The following is a 23,127-nucleotide window of genomic DNA, read 5'->3' on the forward strand; positions in this document are numbered from 1 at the left end:
CTGTGCAGAAAATGCAATTGTGAGTCACTGCAGTTGTTTTATGCACGCTGTATAAAGATGCCTGTCTGGTTTGGAAATTCTTTTGAAAGGTACAGAAGGTCTTCTGCGGAGACATGATTTACTAAAGGAGTTGTTTAATCTGCACAGAAGAACCAACTGGAACATCCATAAATCTTTTCTTTGTATGACTTTTTAAAATTTTATGAAATTATTGAGATCAAAAGGAGGAATCAAAATGCGGATGTGGCTGATATTAGTCATAGTAAATGCTTTGCTTGTGGGTTTCTGTTTGCTCTATGTGAGTGAGTTGAAGCAAATGTACCAACAATTGGTACTGTTAAAGTTTGTACTTTTACGTACTTTTCAGTCAAATACTTATTTATTTAACTCTTTATACATCCACAATATTGGTGACAAGTATGCTAATAAATTCATTATAAAAGAAAACATAAAAATCATATTTAAAATAAGGTAGATAAAACTAAATATAATAAACAAAGTAGATAAAATCTGAAGTGAAATCATATGTTTAAGTATTAAGAGCCTGGCTCAATAAAATAGTTTTGAGCTTTGATTTAAAAAGGCTTTAGACTAAAGATGTAATGGAAGCTGATACCAGAGTCGTCATGCAGCCGCAGAGAAAGTTTGGTTACCCCAACATTTGTCTGTATCTGACCTCAAGGACCTGATGCGAATCGACAAACTTAATAAAAAGCTCAAATAAAAACGGGTAATCAAGGTCGTTAAGAGCTTTAAAAACAAATAAGTAGACATCTCTTCTAAAACAAACAGGAGCCAATGTAGTGAAAATGAAATCTCTCGTTACATCAGACCTCCAATCCTATATAATATCTGTTAGGGGTGTCAGTAATTTCCTAAATTTCCAACTGCGCATGTACTCACAGTAAATGTATATATTGTGTTTCTGCATTGAGATTTGGAGGTGCTTTAGGGTTTTTGGAGTTATACTTGGAAAACTGCATCCCAATACATAAATGTACCACAAACATAAATAAAAATCTGTAGCAATGGCTGCATTTCAAACATTATAAAAGTTATGAACCAATAAAAAACAAGCCTTTGATTAGAAAAACGAAGAAACAAAACTCCGTCAATGACCACGGGAGAAAGGAACCGGTCCGTACCTGCGAGGGTAAGCAGGTGGAGTTACTGGATGGGCGCAAAAAAGTCAAATGTCTGTAAAGTTTTCCTTGAAAATGTTTCAGGTCAGTAGACCTCCACCATTTTATGCTGACAGTTTGAATACAGAGCTGTATTTTATAGCACTGCATTGCTGTGAATCTCAGTTTTCATCTTGTGTAATTTTTAATTTTTTTCCCTTTGCTCAACACTCTCCTTCTTTCCAGTAGAGACCAGAACCACTTACTGCTGGTGTCGCCATGATGGGTGTAAGTACTTTAGCAGCAACCAGAAACATGGAACAAGTGTGCTTACGTACAGGAACGATCTCAGATATCGCTTCTGAGTGCACTTCTCTGCAGGCCTGAAGGCCTGAAGGCCACCAAAGATGTAATGAAGTGAACAAATGCAGATGTGGGAAAATAAGTTGTTGTCAATCTGTCCGTGTTTGCTTTGACTGCAGCGGTGTAACTAAGAAGCTTATTGTAAAACAGACAAAACAAAATTAATATTTGTCCAAATGTGCAAGTAAATGTGTATGTATCCTTCCTCTCAAACTAATTAGATTTGTAAAGTTATGTACTGCAGCAAGAACAGGAAGAGTCTGACATCAGAGAGAAGATGTCAGTCTTTATTTCCATTTTGTTATTGCCAAAAAAATCATTTTATCCTCCTTTAATTCACTTCCATAATTACTCAATGTTCTTTGTCAGTCTTTAAAATCCATCAACTTTGCTTTAAAAAGAGCATAAAAGAAGATGCAGAGGGAAACTCAAATGCTGACTGCTGCAACTGTTTAGGGTGTTGGGAGGACAACAAAAAGACTAGAGAGAGAAAACAACAACAACTGCCAAGGTTAGTCTGGCATTTCCTGCTAATCATAAACATATTTCCTTCACTGCAAAACACAAAAACTCACAAATTACTGGTTGGATTCAGCTTTTCTATGGATTTCTCTCTAAGTGCATTTATCTGCACCACTTATGCAGATAAATGTTCAAATTTGTTGTGATAAGGAGAGTCCTGTCTTGGTTTCTGTATTTGATATAATTTCCTCTTTTGTTTTATTCAGTTTTTTAACTATGATTGTTTAGATGTCCTCAGTTGCCCCGGTTACAACCTGTCCACTCACCACCAGTGCCGTAATCAGGTCAGCAGTTTGGACCCATCCCTGTATATCTGCATCCAGCACCAGTTCTTGTTTCATGCTGTGTGTTGGGATGGTTCTTGATGTCTTTGTTTCTTCTATCCTGTTTTCCTGACAGCTTATTAAATTAAATATTTAGCTTCCTCATGAATCTACCTCAGCAGTACTCAAATTTGGCTCAGCTGATTGATGCAACCATCTGGAGTGGACATCGTTTTTAGTTCATGATCTCATGACTAGCATGACTGGATCACAGCTTCAGAATAATGAGCTTACCTGTGCAAGCTCGCCTGCTGCATTTTATGGTTCCACTAATAAGGACTTTAGTATCCAAATCTCTTGTTTTGTTAGTTGCACACAATATAAAAGTTTTCCATGTCCTCAAAAGAAATTCCAGGTCCAACATTTTTGCCAAACTGCATGTTGTTGCTCATATTACTGCGTCTGTTTTAAAACTCTGGATTTGCTAAAATCATCCTGACTATTCTCTTGCATCCTTCTTATCTGCAATTTACCCTACTCTGCTTGAGCAAGATGTCTTCCCCCACAATTATTTCTTTATCTCATAAGCCACCAAATCCACAATCGTAGCCATTGCTGTTGCAGTGGGACATGCAAAATACTGCCGCGTTGACTCCACCACAAACTAGAGCAAAATACTGCAGAACCTTATATATATGTCACCCCAGAAGTGTAGTTGATGACAAATAGCCAGATTTCTTTCTTTCTTTCCTTTTTCTATCTTGAAAAGTGATTTCCCTCTAAATGCAATAAACTGGGTCACATTTTGAGGCATCAGCAACCATGAAGAGTTTTTCAGTACATTGTGGAGGAATACTGACCGTTATGAGAGGATTCTTTAGCATGATGCCACAGCATCTCCATCAGTTTTAGGTGTTGACTTTGACTAGGCCACTCCTAAAGCTTCATTACTTAGCTTGATGCAAAAAGCACAAGCTGCAGTTTGTATTTACTATGGTTGTCATAATACTGTATTATCATGATAATATTTGTTTGATGAATTGTAGCATTTGACTTTGACTACAGATAGAAACAAGAAATCTATTTGGAGGAAAATACTTTGTCTTGGAGGACTGTATATTTGTAATGTCTTCTTTCTGTTGAAAGTGCAGTAGTGATGCAGAAAAATAAAATCAACACGATGTTTATGTCACTTATATGCTTTTCTTGATTTATTCTTATGTCATTTACGGAACCGAATTGACTCAGAGATTTAAAATTATTTCATGGCATCCTGCATGGACCTTCAAAACACATAAAGTCCACAGTGAAAACACTTGACTTGGTGTTATTTGTACAACATTTCATCAACTCAGGCTGGTGGAAGGCTCTCCAGCTGGGTCGAAGTATTGTTGACCTCTTTGGGTGTTACATAATAACCCCTGGTACAGTCTCCTCTGAGAGGGAACAAACTCTGTCATCCTGGTGAAATAAATCAGTGTTTATGTTTTGCTGAACATCTGATCCTAGAGTGAAGCATAATCTGAGCTCAGGTTTTTGATTCTGAGGCTCTTGGTTGTGAAGGTTGACAGTTCCTGAGCTCCTCATCAATCCTGCTGTGGCAATTTGTAACAATCTATTTCCAACTTGCTTCCAGCTTCAGTCTTCAGAGCCTCTGGTGTGTTTGTTTTGAGAGACTTTGCCGAGTGTCTTCAATGTCGCGGAGCAGCGGCCCTGCTTTCACAGAGTTCCTTCTGCAGGAGCCTAAACAATAAACATTTGTACTTTGGGAAAGCAATTAAACTCATAATCTGAAGGCTATGAAAGCATCTGAAGTCAGAATCATACATGAGACATTTTTGTCTCCCACGGGAGTTTATGTTTCTTCTTCATGTTTATATCAGAAAGATAAATCGGGGTCGGTCGGTTCATTTCCAGGATCTGATAATTAATCAGAGTTTTACAGATCGGTTTGTCTTGTTCCTCTGAAAATATATGAATCAAGAACATCTTGATTGTTAATTTGCTGAGATTTTATCAAAATTGTTTAAAGTGAAGCAAAAGAAATGACTCACTTTGGTAATTTAAGCAACCTGAAACTAATTTGGAGCCACATAATGGCTCAAGTTGCTAATTCTATCTTTCCTGTGTAAATCTCCCTTTTATTAGGCATTTTTACTGAAACATAATGACTTGATTTTGGTTCTCTGAACGTTACATAAAGACATTTTCCTGAATTACCTCATTAACATTTAGCTTTGGATGATTCTGACTCCGTTCTTATGAACCACAACACGTCTCATTACCCAGATTGCTTTAATTTTGCTTCTTAATAACAAAACCTTTTCTAATTGTGTGAAATTCTACATTTGTATTCACTGTTTTCATACGTTTCTTATTGATTTTTGAGTCTTGTCAAATTATTGTAAGAACTTTAGACTAAACACTATTTTCTGAACTGAACTTATTAGAGGTTCCAGCTGCACAGAGGTGAAGTGGTTGTCTTTTCAAACTCTGGTTGTGCATTGTCTTCTTGTTCCCACGTAGTTTAGGGTCCAGTCATCACCTCCAGGCATGTTCATTTAATTAAAATGGGTAATTTTATTGATGAAATTGTCAGCATGCTTGATTCTCTTTCTGTCTCTGTGTAGTTCCTGCAATCGATCCAAGTGCAGACCTAAATTGCCTTTTAACCGGACGGAAAGCCACACAATTTGCCAATTGTTCTAAAAAACATACAAACCTAAGTGTATTGACGTCCAGCTATTGTCTTCAGCCGCTCTGAGAGAGAACAGGTCACCGAGGGTCAAATGTTCAGGGGGGAAGTCCAGACAACACTCTCCTCAGCAACAATTTCTAGCTCACTCCAGCTGTTCCTGGGCCAGAAGTCCCTCCAGCTAACTTCATGTCTGCCAAGTGATGTTTCAGGAAAATCTGCCAAGGGAAGTAACCTGGTCAGAAAGCAAGTAACTTTTTTGATACACTCCAAAACACTGACATCGTCAAGAAAAAAAATTGTTCTGAAGCTTTAACTTCCATGACAAAATTTTGAGATGCTGCTTCTGTATTTCAACGTCTATCTATGCTCCTTATCTCCGGGAAGTGCACCGGTCCCTCCTGCAACAAGAGCATGATCTCGCCATCTTTGTGATGTTCTGTCGACAATGACTTCAGCCAACATCTTTACAAGATCTTTTGCTTTTGTTCTGAAGTTTCTAAGGACATTTCACACCAAAATATATGTGACACAGAGTCTCCTTTCTGAATTTCATGATGGTTTTTGAACAGATGAACCCGGCAGCTTCAGATATCTAAATATTGGACTCAAAGATGAAAACCAAAAATGGAAAGTTAAAAATGTCAATTTTGAGTACATGCAAAGATAGATTTTAAGGCTGTTTTGGCTATTTCTTTGTCTGTAGTATTAGTTTGTATTTTTCATCCCTGTATTTATTTTTATGCTTTAACATCAACCTGCCAAAGGTACCAGCGATAGAAATGAAATACCTGGCAGTAATTGTATGTCTTTAAATGTAAGTGTACATTAATATGTATTATCCCATTTCAGAAAATAAACTTAAACTTAAACTTAAATAAGACTTGTTCACAATTCACATCATAACATCTCGGATTTCCAAAACTTGCTTAAAGGTACAGAAATCTTAGTGTTTGAGGCTTTTGACTTTAAATCAAGCTATTAAAATATCCCTCCTAAAAGTTGCGTATCTAAATATCAAGTTTTAGTAGAATGCTAAGAAAGTAGCAAGTTTCTTCCATAAAGAAACTTACTACACGGTTACACAATTGGTGGAGTTTATGGTCAAACAAAGTAAACTGTTCAATAATGAATGCATTTAGTGTGAAGATGTGCTTGAATTTAGTCCAACCCTTTTAATGCAACTGTCTTACGTCACAGAACAGAAAATTATGACCACAAACGTTTTTGAAGCAAAGACGAAAAGACAAATCTAATCTGGGCAGGACCAGGAGCTGTAGTTTGCTTCAGTGACCAAGAGTGATAAAGAGCTCTGAAGACCAAACCCTTTGAATCTAGGTGATAAATAGGCGATAAATGCTGCGTATGAACTCCCTGGATGATCGGGACATCCTGTCTGCTGCTGTGTTGCATAAACTGCTTCCTTTACTGTTGACGAATCTGAAACATCTCAAAATCAGAATTGATTTACAGCAACCAGCATGTGTAGATTGTCGGGAAAAAGATCTCAAGAGACTTGAAAGTTTTTTTTCCTCTTGCTGATATGCATCTTACAGACACGCCCTGACCTACCGCCATTAAAGGTCACACAGGATGTGCACTTGTGCTCCTCTATTCTATTTTTTTATGGTTTTATAACTACAACAGCTTATTGTATTGTATAACCGAGGAGTTTTATTATGTAGCAGCTGATTCTAAATTTGGTGCCGCATTTTATAAATTACTTCTGCAAAGATTATATTTCCTTTACACATTAACATTAAGTGAGTCATAAAGTCCATTAAGTAAAGTATTAGGTGTAAAATTAAAGGGCTCAAACAGGAACAAGGTGAAGCTTTATAAACACCTTCTGGAGTCTTAAATCATTCTGTGATTATGAATTGCATAAGCAACTGCGAGTATAAAACATTGGTTGTTTCCATTCAGGGATGAAAACATCAGGGATAAAATTTAGAAACTGAGAGTTTCAAACACAGGAGACAGAAAGTCACAAAGGGAGAGGAAGGTGGGAGACAAGGCAAAGGAAAAGGATTCAGGAGCTCGTCGTGCCAGTCAAAACTTTTACTCTGCAGCCAAAAGAAACTTTGCCAAAAACCTGAGACAGAAACAATTTACCAGAGAGAAAATGAAGACAGGATGAGGGCTTAATTTATTGCCAAGTCTTCGATGCAACAGCTATAATTTAAGAAAAAAACACTGTGGCTAAAAAGCTCCGTAAAGTAAAAACTGTTTGCAGTAATTTTTTTACTGTTTGATTCTTTCTTTTTTTCTCTTTTCTGTTTGAACACTTCTACTTATCAGCATTCAGCAAATGCACATTAAAAAAACAATCTTTCACTTTTCACACTGACTGCATGTTATATCGCTCATAACATTTAGCACAAACGTATCACAGTCAGAGAGGGGGAAAAAAAAATTTTTTCAGTAAATTAATAAAAATCCACCTGTATCTCTTGATAAATCTCAACATCTCAGTGACGCAACCTGTGCTCGTCCTCCGTGAAATGGTTGTAATCGTGACAATGTCTCCCTCTGCTGGTTAATACAAAATGTATTTTTCCTACTTATTTGCAAAGCTACGTTTTACTTTAATAATCTAAAAATGTATAATTGGCTTGAATTAAACCAATCTTTTCGTTATATGTAATAATTTATTTAATTCTGTTTTATATTCTATATTAGTTTTAGGGATTTGAATTTTGAAATGAATAAAATAGTGTGGTCAGCAAAAGAATATTACACAGCTCTCCGTGCTTTTAACCCCACTTAAAAACTCCTTGCAGAATCACTCCTAAAAATATTCTTACCAATTATTTATTTTATTAGTGGCTATATGCTTTTTTATTATTTAACAAATAGAGTTTATTTTTAATAAATACCATTAGCTTTTCAGCACAACATAGGAGTTCTTTTAAGTCAGTAATTCATTGATATAAATGAAAAAGTTCTAGTTGTAAGTGAAATAATCTGCCAGTGGAACAAGACAATATTCCCATATTATACATGAAAAATTGTCTTGTTCCACTGGCAGATTATTTCACTTACAAAGAGTACTTTTACATCAATATTCCGACATTATTGACTTAAAAGAAGCTAATATTTATTGCAGAAAAGTTACTTGCACATTTATTTTTGTCTTATTTCAAGTGTACTAAGATATTTGAACTAGAAACTAGACCAATAATATTTGATAAGATTTTGTGTTTTGTGACCGCAAAGGACTTAAATAGTACCAGTTTGTGAAAATCTGTTTTAAGAAAAATGCTTAAAAGTACACATTAGCATCAAATGCTAATGTGCTTACATGTAAATACCGCAGTTACTGCAGCACATGTTTTCATGAGCTACCATTGGATGACAAACCCTGGAAATGTTGATGGAGGTTCAGTCCCTCCAGATAAGGGGTGTGTACTTAGGGACAAATTGACTGGTCAGTTGTTGATAAACCCCTAGAATGATTGACAGGTGACATCATGTCAATTATTCAATAATACACAGAACAACTGGGGTTAAGTACCTTACTTAATTTACAATCTTCCAATTGCAAGATAACTACTTTCCTATTGAGTCACGGCTGTCCAATTAAACCAGAAAACATTTGTCCTTAGAGTCCTCAAAAGTCTTACAGCAGCTGAATCATTCCTTGTTTGGTGATTAGCTGCATGTTGTTTCTTAATTTTCTTTCAGTACATCAAAAAGAGTTGCTGCCTGGCCCACCTTTCCCTCCTCTGATCAGGTGACTATGTGCCATTCATCATTGTTAATGAGGTTCCCACTCCCCTCCTCAAGAGCAGATTCTAAGCTCTGTGTCTGGCTCAGGCTGCCAGCTCGTCACTCCCCTGCAGCCACAGGTCAGCTTAATCAAGTTTCACCGGAACACCCTGGAATCAGTTACAAGGTAGGGAATAAATTAAAGATGCTCACTAAAAAGAAAAAAAAAACGTGTCAAAGAGCAGAGGGGGAAACAGAAGATGCCGATGACGACGACTCAGAGGATCGGGAACCCGAGCCAAAGAAGAAAACTAAGCAGGCAAGTGAATCAAAGAACACTGGAAGATTGAAGAAGTTTGAGGAAGGCGATGAAGACGGTTACACAAGGCATAATGTGAGGAGCACAGAGAAGAAAGGAAAAGAGACAGAAGAGGCATAAACTACAGAAGAGAGCAGGGATGAGTAGGACTACAAAGAAAACAATAATGAGTCCCTGGGTGGAAGGAAAGGAGAAAAACTCCATGATGTGATCTAGATGACCAAAGAAGTTCTCTATCAAAGTCAAGATGGGATCAAAGAGCAAAAACAAAAAAGGTGGAGATCAGGATGAGGACGATGAGAAAAAGAAAAAGAAAGACAAGAAGAAAAAAGGCTCAGGGAAAGATGACAGCAATGAAGACACAAAGAAGACAAAAGGGAAGAAGAAAAAGATTGAAAACTATGTTGAAATCTACGAGAACGAGCTGCGCAACTATGAGCCGGAGCTGCAGGAAAACTACGACGACGAATACCACAAAAAAAAAGGTGATACAAACTTCTTATTTCAACCTGAACGATGTATATATAGTCAATAAATTGTCAGAGTAAGGTATTTACCTTTGGTGAAAAGTATCAAGGATAATTTGACCCTCAGACAAGTGGAGTATCCTTGGTTGTCATTACAGATGTCTGAGTGCCTTCAGTTGCGTGTGAGCAGATTAGTTTAATGTTCACCGTAACGTGTAGCCGACTTGATAGCATGTTATCATCAAACCCTATCTACATGACACTTGTCACTAAGTATTACAAAGTGGCAGTTTCACGTCCATCACTGCTGGCCCTTTAAAACCAAACCAAACCTGATGAGCACAAACATTTTCTCACTAACAAAAAATACTGAATTGTTTCAACACCTGTTTTAAAAAGACAGGAGGGGATTCAGAAAACAGCGCATTTTCTTTCATTTTATGCAAATCAGTGTCTTTACAGAGTTAATGTGTATCAGAGCAGCAACATGATCTTAAGTAAAAGGTAGACACTTAATTTGATTGGAAAAGTTATATGTGCGACAAGTAGCAGCTGGTCACTTTTTTTCTTTTTTTTCTGAAGATTACCAGCTTTCGGTAGGTGGTATTTTTTATGCATTATCTGGGTAAAACATGAAGTTCTGGTCTTCAAAAATGCCAAGAAATTTCTAATTTAAAAAGTGTAACTGGATTCTTTCTGTGTTGTGTTGGATAGAAGTGAAGGATTCGCCATAACACAGAGTGTCTTTAGAAATGGATTGTTTCTGTTTCTGTTTCTTCTGACAAGAATAATAAAAACAAAAGCAATCACATCATGAGCTGCAGGCGCCAAGTCCTACACAACAAAACTAAAGTCAATTCCGGATGCTTTACAGTACTCAAATATTCACATTATGGGATGAATATACTGTATATTACAATAATGACGGTAACCAAAAACCACTTGATAAATCTATAAATAAACTGGATGTATTCTGATGGAAAAAGGCACCCACCTCACCTCCAGGACAAGATTAAAAAAGGGGAGAGCCTTAGATTAAAGAAATAAAAAGGAGGTGCACCCATTCTTAAGTTCGAACAGTCGCAACAACCATATAATTATTTGGTTAAGTTGTGTGTCATGTAAAGATAACAGCTTTTTTTAAAAAGTCTGGCTGATTGAAGGAAAAATCTAAATATTTGGAGCTTCTGAACTCTTTTTGGTCAGTACAACATGCTGTGTCTGTGGTGGTTGATTACCCTTTATGATTCCTCCTAAGTTAAAATCACAAGTTTCAACATGAGGATCCTGTAAATATTAGTGCAACTTGATGTCATAGCTTTAGCTAAAGAAAGTAAAAGATTCTTCTCTGCATGTAATTACATAATTGTTTTTATAAACCCTGCAGTGTATGAGGTGGTGACTATTACCGGGGATGAGAATGGAGCAGGTACTGATGCCAACGTGTTCGTCACTCTTTTTGGAGACTATGGTATCACACCCAAAATTCACCTGGCCAGCAAGTAAGGAAAAATATTCAGATAGCCATCTATGTGTTTAATGAAGATAAAATCAAAAGTTTAAAACCTCATGTTTTTCCTCCACTTCCACAGCACAGAGAAGAAGTATGTACTTCATGAATGCCATGCAGAGCAAACTGAGTGCAGTGATTGGTGTTAATTTGTTCGCATGACTTTTCTTCTGCTGGATGAATTTTCTCAAATTTTTGCAAGGCTTGTTGACTTTATTTTCACTTTACTGGGAGTTAATGTGAGATCTTCCCTTCATCTCTCTATATAAAACATTTTCTGTTTTCTTAAGAGTGTTTTTTTTAATTCTAGAAATTACAAAAACGAGAGCACCTAAATGTCAGCACATTAAAATGTATATTTGTTTTTTTATTACAGGAGTCGAACCGCTTTTGAAAGATCTAAAACTGATGTGTTCAGGATTCGAACTCACAATGTTGGACACATAAAAAAAATTAGGTACGGCAGGAACCACTGATCCTCTCTCTTTTTAGATATTCTTATTAGATTCAACTTCAGACAGCGATAGATTTATGAGTTGCTTTCTTTAAAGGCTGTTCTTCTCCTGATTGTCCAGGATTGAGCATGACAACACAGGCATGAACGCCGGCTGGTTCCTGGACCGTGTGGTCATCACGGATGTCATTCGCCCTCATCTCAGGTTCTACTTTGCTTGCAACAACTGGCTCAGCAAAGAGGAGGGAGATGGCCTTTATGCCAGAGACCTGCTGGGCAGCATGGACCAAATGGACATGCCCAAATGTAAGAACTTATTCGTCACACAAAAAAACCAAAACAAAATCAGGTTTAAGGACTGTTTTTCAAATGTTTTCTTTGATTTGGCTTTGGTTTTCCAGATAATAAATACATCGTTAGCGTTTTTACTGCGGATATGAAAGGAGGTGGAACCGATGCGGACGTCTTCATCAATATTTTTGGCGAGTTTGGGGACACAGGTACTCAGCATGCGACCAAACAAGTTGCTTTTCTCACCATTTAGATACCAATTTAACATTAAATTAAAATTCAATAGTGTTTAATTTATCCCAAATATAAATTAAACATGGTCATAACTCATCAATTTATCTTCAACAAGTAATTGTGGATGATGATGCTGTGGGCAGGAAGGATCTACGGTAGCTGTCAGTCTTACAATGAATCTAAAAACACCTCTGACTGAAGACTGTTGCTGTATCACAGTCTCCTGACAATAATCCACAGTAAGATGTCCTGAATGATACCATCAGTTGTTGCAAGCACTTCTAATCCACCTCATTTACTTTTGTTGCACCTCCTAAACGTCTGTTCAGTCATGTGGTTAGAAAGCCATCTTCCTTTTTCAGCTGTGGAGTTATAATTCAGGTATTATTTGAGCTTCTGAGATGCCAATCAGCTGCTCCTAATTGTAATTGTAACCATGGCAACAATATATTATCTAGTTCTGATGCAGCTACTCATGAATTCAGCTGATAAAATGTACTATCTCTTTTTTTTTTTTAGGGGAGAGGCGTCTTGACAGTGACAAAAATAACTTTGAAAAGGCCACAGAGGACAAGTTTACCATTGATGCGCCAAACTTGGGTAAAATTAGGAAGATCACCATCGGCCATAACAACAAAGGTTCGTCAGCAGGATGGTTTGTAGATAAGGTGAGAATAGTGTAAATAGATTCATCTTGAAAGTTAGAGATCTAAATTTCCAGTCAGAAAATCACTTGAAACGCACACTGAGGTTTGTTTGTCAAACTTCTGGAGTACAAAGTTTAGTTTCTTTCTTAAAAGTTGGAATTTCCGAGTCCCAGTTGGAAAACTGATGAAAATAAAAACATCAAAGTTGGGGCTGCAACTTAAAAAGTAAAGTAGTTTTCAAAATCTCCAGCCTCAAAGTTCGTGAGAGCTGCAGATAACCGCTGGCACACACCGCAACGTTTTCATAGCAACAAGACTTGTTAGATGTCTGCCTGTATAACTAAACATCAAATACGACTCCAGAAAAATCTCAAACTGTGGATACGAACTGTTAATGCATTTCTGACAGTTTTTTTAATCAATGACACGCAGATATGTTTTACATATTTGATAAACGTTTGTGTAGTTTTTGACTGGATTTAAATGCCCAGTTATTGGTCAGTGCAGAATAAGCTCAATCTTATGAGCAAAATCATTACCAGATCAAAGTTTTGACTTGCTAGGAATAAACATTAGGGCAGGAGATCTGGGGTTGATTTTTTTTATTTCTTTCAATAGCAGAGACATTATAAATAACATTTGCAGTTGCACATTCATAGAGGACAATAAAAATAAACTAAAAAATCTCACAATCCTCCACTTGTTCATATAGAAGTTATACAGCCCTGGAAAACATTAAGAGACTTAATGAGAAACTTACAATGATCAGTTTCTCTGATCTTACTTTCTATAGGTTTATGTTTGAGTAAAATGAACATTGCTCTTTTATTCTATGAACTACTGACACGTCTCCACAATTACAAGCAAAATATAGTTTTTATTAGCAAAAAAAGAGAAATGGTCAAAATAAAGAACAATATGCGGCGCTTTCAGACCTCAAATATTGCAAAGAAAACAAGTTCATACTCATTTATAAACAACAGTACTAATGTTTTAATTCAGGAAGAGTTCAGAAATCAATATTTGGTGGAATAACCAGGCGGTTTGCAAACAGGGGTTCAGTGCAGTGGGCTCTTCATTTTTTCCAGAGCTGTATATATTTGCACTGACTCCAGCTCAGGCTGCAGTTTAAAACAAACATGCTTCAAAAGACTTCTCCTCCCACCATGAATGATATTACCAGCCTGGAAACTGAATCTAGTCTTTGTTTCAGAAATATGTAAGGCTAAGAAATGTATTTTTCTGTCCATTCCAGTTATTGAAAGTAAAGACGGACATGTTTAAGTTGTTGGAGGAGAACATTCAGGCCCTCCTCAGTAGTACTTAAGACACTGGATCTCCTCATTTCCATTTCAGCCTTCCTTATCTGGGTTTCCCATCTCAGCTCTTCGAATGCGTACAGTACGGTGTGTGTGCGCCTGTGAGAGATGAGTTCGCTCAAACTGGCGCGTACACGGACACATACATGACACGCATGTCGTCATCCTAGCCTCTGTGTAAAGGGAAACCATGCCTCATTAAGGGATAACCTTACAACACAGACAGATGAGTCAGTAAATTTGTTTGCTCCTGCAGAGACGACTGACTCTAAAGTGTAGTTGTTAATGCAAATTTGCATACCGAGAGGAGTTTGTGATGTAGTATTAGTTAAAAATATATTATCATAATCTGAACAGCTGAAAACATTTCAGTTTTGAGTTTAAAAGAAAGTCCATAAAATTCCCATCATCCAAAGTTAAAAGACGAAAAGCAAGGACTTTAAATTTGTCCCAGCAAACATGCTGAGATACTGAGATCAGTCAGAAAGTTACTAAAAATTGCAACCTGGTTAGAGGCTGTTAGGAATGTTATTTATATATTCAATACTCTTCTAGACAGAATTTCTTACTGAGCATGGTCAATCCTAGCCCTCCCGTCAAGCTTCTTGCCCCAGTCTTGGTTATGTAGATAAAGATGCATTAAATTACTTTAATTCACATAAATAAACCAGATTGGAAAATCCTAATCAGAAAGAAATCAGAATCTTGAGGTTAATCAAGTCTCTCTTTGGACATAGTGAACCTAAGTTTCCTGATGAGTTTCATGAAGCCAGTTCCTCTTGGCAGTATGTATTTCTATGAGAGTATTTGTCACAACGAGGTGATCAGCCAATCAGAGGCAAGAGCTCTTGCACAGACTCCAAATAATATATTAGGAATTGTTTATTTAAATATAGACTATATAATAGGGATACATTTAAATATTTAGTGTGGCAGGTAGTAACTTTAGATCTCAGCCTGTGCCTTGGTCGTTTTTGGTATTGTTAAACTTCACAGTGGATCTCCACACTGTTGCTATCTCTGGTTAAAATGTGCCAATGTACAAATGTTTTCTTATCTTTCCCACTGTGAAGAATGCCGGTTCATTCCCTTTGGTAAACATGAAGTTGTAGATTATTTATAAAATTTCTTTGTCACCTTGGTCAACTTAAAGTAAAGTGTACTTTTAAGAACTGCTTTATTTTTTTTATTATTTTTGCTCCTCATGGAATCCAAAGATCCAAAGATTTAGTAAATTTTTTAGTGTGCAATAAAAGAATAAAAGGTTAATTCATTTTAAGGTCAGTTGTATTGAATTATTTGAAATATTTTTTGATTTTTCTGCAGGTGATTCTGGATGATATGGGAAACAAAGTAGTGTATGAATTCCCCATCAATCGCTGGTTTGCCCTGGATGAAGATGACGGGAAGATTCAGAGGGACATTTTGGTTGGAGCCGACCAGCCGACAGGTGAGGAGAAAAACACTCAGTGAGTTACGCAGCATAGATAAAAACCAAGCAAATTTACTTTTTCTAAAATTGACAGGATGGTGTAAGGTTTTCTAAACCACTCTAAAAATATTTCCTTTGCCAGAAAATCTTGTAACTATTATTAATTAGCTTAGGCTGGCAATGTTTACATCTTAGTAATTGTGTTCCTGCTCATCCTGTTGAGACCTGGGAGCAGTGAACCTGAGAGACTCTCTGACTCTAGCTGTGATAAACTAACAGGTAACCTAATCTCGCAGGTATCGTCTACAACGTTCAGATCGTGACGGGAAACATCCGAGGCGCAGGGACCAACTCTAAAATTCACATAGTGATGCACGGTACGAAAGGCCTGAAGAACAGCGGAAAGGTAACAGGAAAACAATAGAAACAGAGAAGAACTGGTGAACAGAACAGTAGTGTTTACTGTTAGAAAAATTATCTAAGTTCATTTACTTGTGAGTTTATTTGAAAGGTTATGTTTTCATATTATTATTTTGTTTACTTTTTATCCAAACAAAGCAGAGTTGGTGTTCTATGAAATCCGACACTATTGGCTTTTGTGCTTTAAAGTCACAGCGCTCTGCAGAATAATTTATTCTTCTTGAACATTTTGTCTGAAAGCAGCTACAAGCTTTGTATTGCATTGTGATTTTATGCAATAGATCAACATGATGTGCTGAAGAATTGTGAAATAAGATGAAAATGATACATGCTTTTCATTTTAAGCAAATCTGTAAATTGAGGTGTGCATTCACTAAAACTGCAGGTCTGTTAAGGTTTCTATAATTCTTTGCAACATAGCTCTAGCTCTGTTAGCATGGAAAGCATCTAATTATGAACTCCTTCTCATGCTTTCAATATGATTCATATCTGGGCTTTGAATAGGCCATTCTACGGTAGCTCTGGTTAATTATGATGTTGGAAGATGAAACTCGCTCCAGTACCACGTTTTTTGCAGTTTTTCTTCCAGTAATTCCCTGTATTCATCTTTAAACTTTTACCAGCTGTCATTTTCTTGCTGGAAAAAACAACAACAAAAAAACAGGATGATTCTGCCACCACCGTATGCAGCGATAGTTTTCCACCGAAATGATTATTTTGCATTTGAAGCAGTGTTGGTCTCATCCGACCAGAGCACATTTTGCCTATTTTTGTTGTGTAAAACTGCAGAGTGCACCTTTTATCTCCTCCTTTTAGCAGTAGCTTTCTGCTCGTCACTTTTCTAATAAAGCAAGATTTATCAATTGCATGACTAAAAGCTTTTAGTCATGCTGTATCTCCAGCTTGTGTCTGTCTGTTACACAAAATCCCAGTAAAATATGTTGAAGTTTGTGGATGTAACAAAACAAAATGTGTAAAAGTTCAGGAGGGTGTGAATACTTTTGCACAGAATAAAGATAAAAAAGGTGAGTATGAACAACACTGGATTTAAAGCAGAAACATATTCAATGAAGATGCTGATTTAAAATAGTATTGCTCTGGAATGCACCCTACATGCTCCATGTTGCAAGATATCTTCCTCAATTCAGTTTCTTTTTATAAATTTCAGCCTCTGACTCCAGATTTGATTGAAAAGTCATCTCTGCCACCCTATTCTGTAGGTATTTCTGGAAGGAGGGAAGTTTGAGCGTGGACTGACAGACATATTTAACGTTGAGATTGCCGCGCTCCTCAGTCCTCTGAGCAGAGTTACTATTGGACATGACAATGATGGAGTCAGCGCCGGGTGGTACTGCGAGATGGTAAATCAAATACTCATGTTAAAAATACTGCAGTCTGTACTGTGAATTAGCTGAATCAGGTCCGTCCACAGGTTGTTGTCTACTGTCCTTTCACGGGGATAGAGCAGACCTTCCCGTGTGGCAAATGGCTGGATGATGAGGAGGGGGACGGCCTGATTGAAAGAGAGCTGTACGAGATGGTCTCTCTCAGGCAAAGGAGGCAGAAAAGTGAGTTTAATGTGAATTATTATAGCTTATCAGTCTAGGTATTTTCTCGTACAACAGTTTGGAAAAGTCTTGAGTAATTCCTTCCTCTTTTATTTGCTATTTACAGCCACAAATAATATTTTAAAATGGTATTGATCTTTGGGCTTCAGTTGCTTCTTTCTATTAGTCAAAATTGAAATTTTTCTTCAATTTTTGTATTTTTTCCTCTTTGTTTTAAGTCTTTACCTCTTATGAATGACTTCTTAACTGAAGGGATGAACCAGATTTATATTGACACATAGCAGATGTGGAGGAGCAGCATCTAAAGCAGAGTCTAACAATTAATCTCTTGTCCTCCACTTAAGCACTTTACTTTTATTTAAATACAAGCTCTCCGATGTCTGACATGATTAAAACCACAACAAGTGAAAACAAATGGAAATAGTTGATGGAGAGAGATCTTCAAACATTTTTCTGTTTGTTTATTGTTTTAAATCTGAACCTGTGATATGGATCCTCTTCTCCTAAAGTTACATTTAATCAGTTTGTAAATGCCACATTTTTTAGACTATCGGTACTTGATCTTTAAAAACTCATTTAATTTTCGATTTCCTGTATTTTTAATTTTCATATTGACAGACACTTTTATCCAAAGCAATTTACAAATTAGGATTTAACAATATGCTTGCGACCCCCCCATTACTTCTTAAAACGGGTTTTCCATCTTTGTGTGTCTTCATGTTCACTCACAGTCAAGTTGCCCTTTTTCCAGCTGGGATCTGTCCACAGCACTCAGTCACTCCAGCAAGAGCGTCTCTGCCCTGAGAGGATATTTTAACAAGCAGAAAATGCCCTCTCCTGGGCTCTGCTGAAATATCAAAGGAGCAAAATCAGTCCAGAATAACTTGCCCCAAAGTATTTTGGAAAACTCTCAACTTATGATTGTCCTAGAAGTGTTGGGTTCATGTCTAACTCTTTCCGAGCAGCACAGGTAAAGGACAAGAGCTATGATGTTTATTTAAAACAGGTAACTTGTACAATATCACAGTTCTAATAACGTTATTAAGAATAATTATGGCCATTATGGTCATTTGAAAGCTAACTTTTCTCTATTTCATTATTTCCAATTTTTCCATACTCTGATTTCCTCTCTTCATGGGCAGCTTTATTTCACTTGCTCCTGGTTTTATGACTTGAAACAACACAGTGCTTAATACATTTTAAGTCTAACTCAAGTAATAACAATAGTTTGTTTGTCGGTCCTCAGAGCACCCCTGGTCCTTGTGGATTTGGACTACAGACATGCCCAATGCCGGCACCGACGCAGACATCTCTTTTCAGGTTTACGGAGAAAAGAACAAGTCGGATGAGATCAGACTGGACAACAAGTCTGACAACTTTGAACAGGGCCAAGTTGACAAGTTTATGGTCAGTAGGAGATCATTTAACCCTATATTATGGAGTTAATATCTGATAAATAGGTGACAGATACTATTATTGTCCAACAGGTTGAGCTTCCAGATTTGGGAAAATTGACCAAACTTCGAATCTGGCATGAGAAGAGACATCCTTTCGCAGGATGGCATCTGAGCAAGGTGAGATTTCTCAAATCTAATTATTCAGCTCATTTTATGACATTTCTTGGCATAAACATTTGGCATTTTTCTCTATTTTTATATTTATGATTCAACAATTTTCTTCTTTCCATATTTCCTCAACAATTAGCAAAATCTTAAGCACCATATGTCGTAAAATAGACACTCAAAAGACAAAGCACTTCTTTCTTTTGACTTACTTGTCGCACTGTTTAGTTGATATTTCAATCCATGCATCTACCTCAGTTGAATCTATAGCACCCCTTCATCTAGCTCAGTCTTATTTTTTTTTAGGTTACCTTGATGAAGACATTAACAAAGGAGAAGTACACGTTCCCATGCGAGCGGTGGCTGGACATTAACGAAGACGACAATGAAGTTGTGAGGGAGCTTCCAGCCTGTGGAGACCTGATAGCTGAGCCGCTTCCCGGCACGTCTTTACACAGACAGATGCATCAAAACCTGCTTATTCATAAAGCTATTCAAACGATTATCAGTGGTGTTGTTTTGTTCTGCAGTGATTAAATACCGGCTGACAGTCTGCACGGGTGATGTCAGCGGCAGCGGCACAGATGCGTCTATTTTCATCAACTTGATCGGAGACCAGGGGGACACAGGGGAGCGGCAGCTGATCAACTGCAAGAATAATGTCAACAAGTTTGAGAAAGGAAACGTGGGTACATTTTACACTTCATCTTAAAATTAAACCATTATGAAGTCTAATTTGCACACAGGGGGGCAGTAGTGAGGAGTCCTCGGACTTTACACAGTGAATAGAATAGAATAGAATTCAACTGTATTGTCATTGCACTGTCACAAGTACAAGCAACGAGATGTAGTTTGCATCTATCCAGAAGTGCTCTACGAGATATAAATATTTATTTACAGATGTACAAGGCTATGTATGTATGGACTATAAGGGGTTATAGCAAGAGATATAGATATTGTGTATAAATATAAATATGGGAGCTATATGCACAGATTATACAGATTATACAAGAATGTTAGGGAATGGATTATAGATAAATAATGGCAGATAAAATTTACAGGTTGTATGTGTGTGTGAAGAAAACAGTCCGTGATTCATTAGCTGCTGCTTAGTTTTAGAGATAAATTATGTAGATTTTTTAATATAACTTTAATTAAAAAGCATTAGAGTTGTAGGTTTTGATGTGGTTTGGTTCAATATTTATATTCTGCAAGCTACATGCATTTATTTATTTTCCATAAACATACAGTTTTTTAATTTAATATAATGCATGTGTTTTACGTCTTAATCAAATCAATTGAATGGGATTTTTATGTGAAAGTAATACAACAAAAATCAACGTTGTTTCAGTGGATTTTGAGTTTAATTGAACATAACCCCCCCAAAAAAAGAGATTAATAAAATCAGTTTTATAATAATCGCTTTAGAAGTCTGATGGACTTGTTCTAAAAGTTAAACTAGAAAATTTCGGAAGAAATTTAGCCGGGGCCTGCCAAGGCGCGGCCGTGGGGTTCGGGCCCGGCGTCGTCGCGCCACAAATCGGCGTCGACGCCAAAGAACGCCGCGACGTAAGCAGTGGCACGCGGAGAACCGCAAGAACGTTAAGCGAGGCGGACGTGCACCGTTCGGTACGATTTAAAATGTTGTCAAGGCTTTTATTTTGGAAGTTTTGTTAAACTTCATTTCAAAGGGCCAAACTAATCCCATGCGTAATAGTCCTTGGGTTAAAATAGTTATATAATGCTCAAAACACAAGTAGCTGATGTAAAAATATTCAAGGCTTTTATTTTGAAATTTTCAGTATGCTTCATTTCAAAGGGCCAAACTAATACCACGTGTAACAGTGCTTTGGATGAAAAAGTCAAATAAAGCCAAAAAGAGCAATTACGTCATGTAAAATTATTCAAGGCTTTTATTTTGAAATTTTCAGAATGCGTCATTTCAAAGGGCCAAACTAATACCACGTGTAACAGTGCTTTGGATGAAAAAGTCAAATAAAGCCAAAAAGAGCAATTACCTGATGTAAAAAATATTCAAGGCTTTTATTTTGAAATTATTATTATGCTCCATTTTAAAGTTCCAAACTAATCCCATGTGTAACAGTGCTTTGGATGAAAAAGTCATATAAAGCCAAAAACAGCAATTACCTGATGTAAAAATATTCAAGGCTTTTATTTTGAAATTATTATTATTCTCCATTTTAAAGTTCCAAAGTAATCCCATGTGTAACAGTGCTTTGGATGAAAACGTCAAATAAAGCCAAAAACAGCAATTACCTGATGTAAAAATATTCAAGGCTTTTATTTTGAAATTATTATTCTCCATTTTAAAGTTCCAAACTAATCCCATGTGTAACAGTTACTGAGTTAAATCAGTTATATACAGCCCATAGCAGCAGTAGTTCTAAAGGCCAGTTCTCAGTCCTGATCTGTTTCAACTGAGGATAGATAGAACTACAGCGATGCGTATTCGTAGTCCAAATCAGCAGCCAATAGCCTCTTGAGTTCCGTTGCTATGGCAAATAATGGTCTCAGCAGGTGTGAGCTCTGAGCTGTGAGCTCTCAAACACACAAGTGTGTTTGAGCAAACACACTTTACTGAAAAAAAGCATTGGAAACAAATCCTTCTTGTTCGGGAACCGTAATACATATTCGAAAAGCGTTTCGAGCGTATGACAGTTCAATGTGTCTTCTGCGATAGTCCCGAGATTCATATCTGTAACTCACTCAGAGCATTTACAGTGATGAGAGAAAGAAATGTTGTGCCCATATCTGATCCGAGGTCGGCTGTCACTCTAATTTGAGCAAAAATGAGAAACTTTGGGTCGCTTAGAGGCAAATTGTGGACAAACCATAACTGGTATCGACGAGCCGTCTTCACTTTCGAAGAGATCACAGACGTATCTACAAAATGAAATTTGAATGGCATTTCTAGGTGAATTTGTGACGACACAGCAAATCCTCAAAAATAGGGTATTTCTAGGATTTTTCCCATTGAGTTATAATGGGGTTTTTTTCGTAGTTTTTTGCGAATTATGTCGCCACGTTAAGCCCAAATCCCACCAGAAGTAATAGCTCCAATGGCGTGAATTTTCTGCACGTTTTGATACCTCATTTGTAGGTGTGCACCCAGCGGTACGAGCCGCATTAACGGTTACGGAAGAAAAATAAAGATTAAAGAGACGCTTCTCTCCGACAATAGTAATAGGTTCCTGCCATTGCTTTGCATGGCAGGCCCCAATTAAAATAACTAAAAACTCTTTTCTTTCATTTAACTACTCTTCATTAGTAGTTGGAGAAAAGAAGGTGAAGCAAACCTAAACAGCGGTAAGGTCCATACAGTTAGTGCTCATGCTGCATTCAGGTACAACTGGGACACGAGGCTGTCTAAAAATCAAAACAGCAACAACATAAACACAGACTGAGTCAAAATATTTTAAACATCAACCTTGATAGTTTTCAAGTAGTTATGTGGTTGTATAAACCATCAAGCACTAGCTATACCAGTTCCAGTCTGGGTTTAAAGTTGCTCATAGCACTGAATCTGCCTTGCTCCGAGTGTATAATGATCTCCTCTTAACAGTTGATTCAGGCAACATTGCAGTTTTATTACTTCTAGATTTGAGCTCTGCATTTGATACTGTAGATCATCAAATTCTCTTACATAGATTAAAACACTGTGTTGGCCTGCGAGGCTCAGTATTCCAATGGTTCAAGTCTTATTTAGAAAACAGAACCTTTTCTGTTCATCTTGACCAATCCTGTTCTGGGGCCAGACCATTAAAGTATGGTGTTCCCCAAGGGTCAATTTTAGGGCCCATTTTGTTTATCTTGTATTTACTGCCTCTTGGTAAAATTTTCCAAAAATTTAATATTTCCTTTCATTGTTTTGCAGATGATATCCAGATTTATTTGCCCCTTAAATTGCAAAATGGTACAACTGATTCTCTTCAGCTGTTGCTAAACTGTTTAGCTGAAGTTAAATTATGGATGGAAAAAAACTTTCTTCACCTCAATGAAAGCAAAACTCAAGTTCTATTATTTGGTCAGAAACTTCAGACTACAAATCCAGATCAGATTCTTGGTTCTTTAGCTCGCTCTTATCAGACCTCTGCTAGGAATCTTGGTTTCACTTTTGACAGCTCTCTAAAGCTACATAAACAAGTTAGTTCTGTCGTTAAATCGAGTTTTTATCACCTTCGGCTTTTAGCAAAAGTTAAATCTTATTT

The 23,127-nt window shown here is 37.0% G+C and overlaps 1 protein-coding gene across 1 annotated transcript in view; it reads left to right on the forward strand.

The window, feature by feature from the left end:
• Positions 1 to 9,241: 9,241 nt before the first annotated feature.
• Positions 9,242 to 23,127, forward strand: part of LOC102233462 (lipoxygenase homology domain-containing protein 1-like) — a 34,173-nt gene continuing 20,287 nt past the window's right edge. The window contains exons 1-15 of the mRNA XM_023343155.1: positions 9,242 to 9,479; positions 10,849 to 10,963; positions 11,054 to 11,065; positions 11,348 to 11,428; positions 11,547 to 11,731; positions 11,827 to 11,925; positions 12,470 to 12,618; positions 15,243 to 15,366; positions 15,645 to 15,754; positions 16,989 to 17,129; positions 17,201 to 17,336; positions 18,583 to 18,743; positions 18,824 to 18,910; positions 19,205 to 19,340; positions 19,429 to 19,583. Of these exons, the coding sequence (XP_023198923.1) occupies positions 9,242 to 9,479; positions 10,849 to 10,963; positions 11,054 to 11,065; positions 11,348 to 11,428; positions 11,547 to 11,731; positions 11,827 to 11,925; positions 12,470 to 12,618; positions 15,243 to 15,366; positions 15,645 to 15,754; positions 16,989 to 17,129; positions 17,201 to 17,336; positions 18,583 to 18,743; positions 18,824 to 18,910; positions 19,205 to 19,340; positions 19,429 to 19,583 (1,929 nt within the window). The remainder of the gene's footprint in view (positions 9,480 to 10,848; positions 10,964 to 11,053; positions 11,066 to 11,347; positions 11,429 to 11,546; positions 11,732 to 11,826; positions 11,926 to 12,469; positions 12,619 to 15,242; positions 15,367 to 15,644; positions 15,755 to 16,988; positions 17,130 to 17,200; positions 17,337 to 18,582; positions 18,744 to 18,823; positions 18,911 to 19,204; positions 19,341 to 19,428; positions 19,584 to 23,127) is intronic.

This window comes from Xiphophorus maculatus, chromosome 12 (genome assembly GCF_002775205.1).
Source record: "Xiphophorus maculatus strain JP 163 A chromosome 12, X_maculatus-5.0-male, whole genome shotgun sequence".
Taxonomy (NCBI): Eukaryota; Metazoa; Chordata; class Actinopteri; order Cyprinodontiformes; family Poeciliidae; genus Xiphophorus; species Xiphophorus maculatus.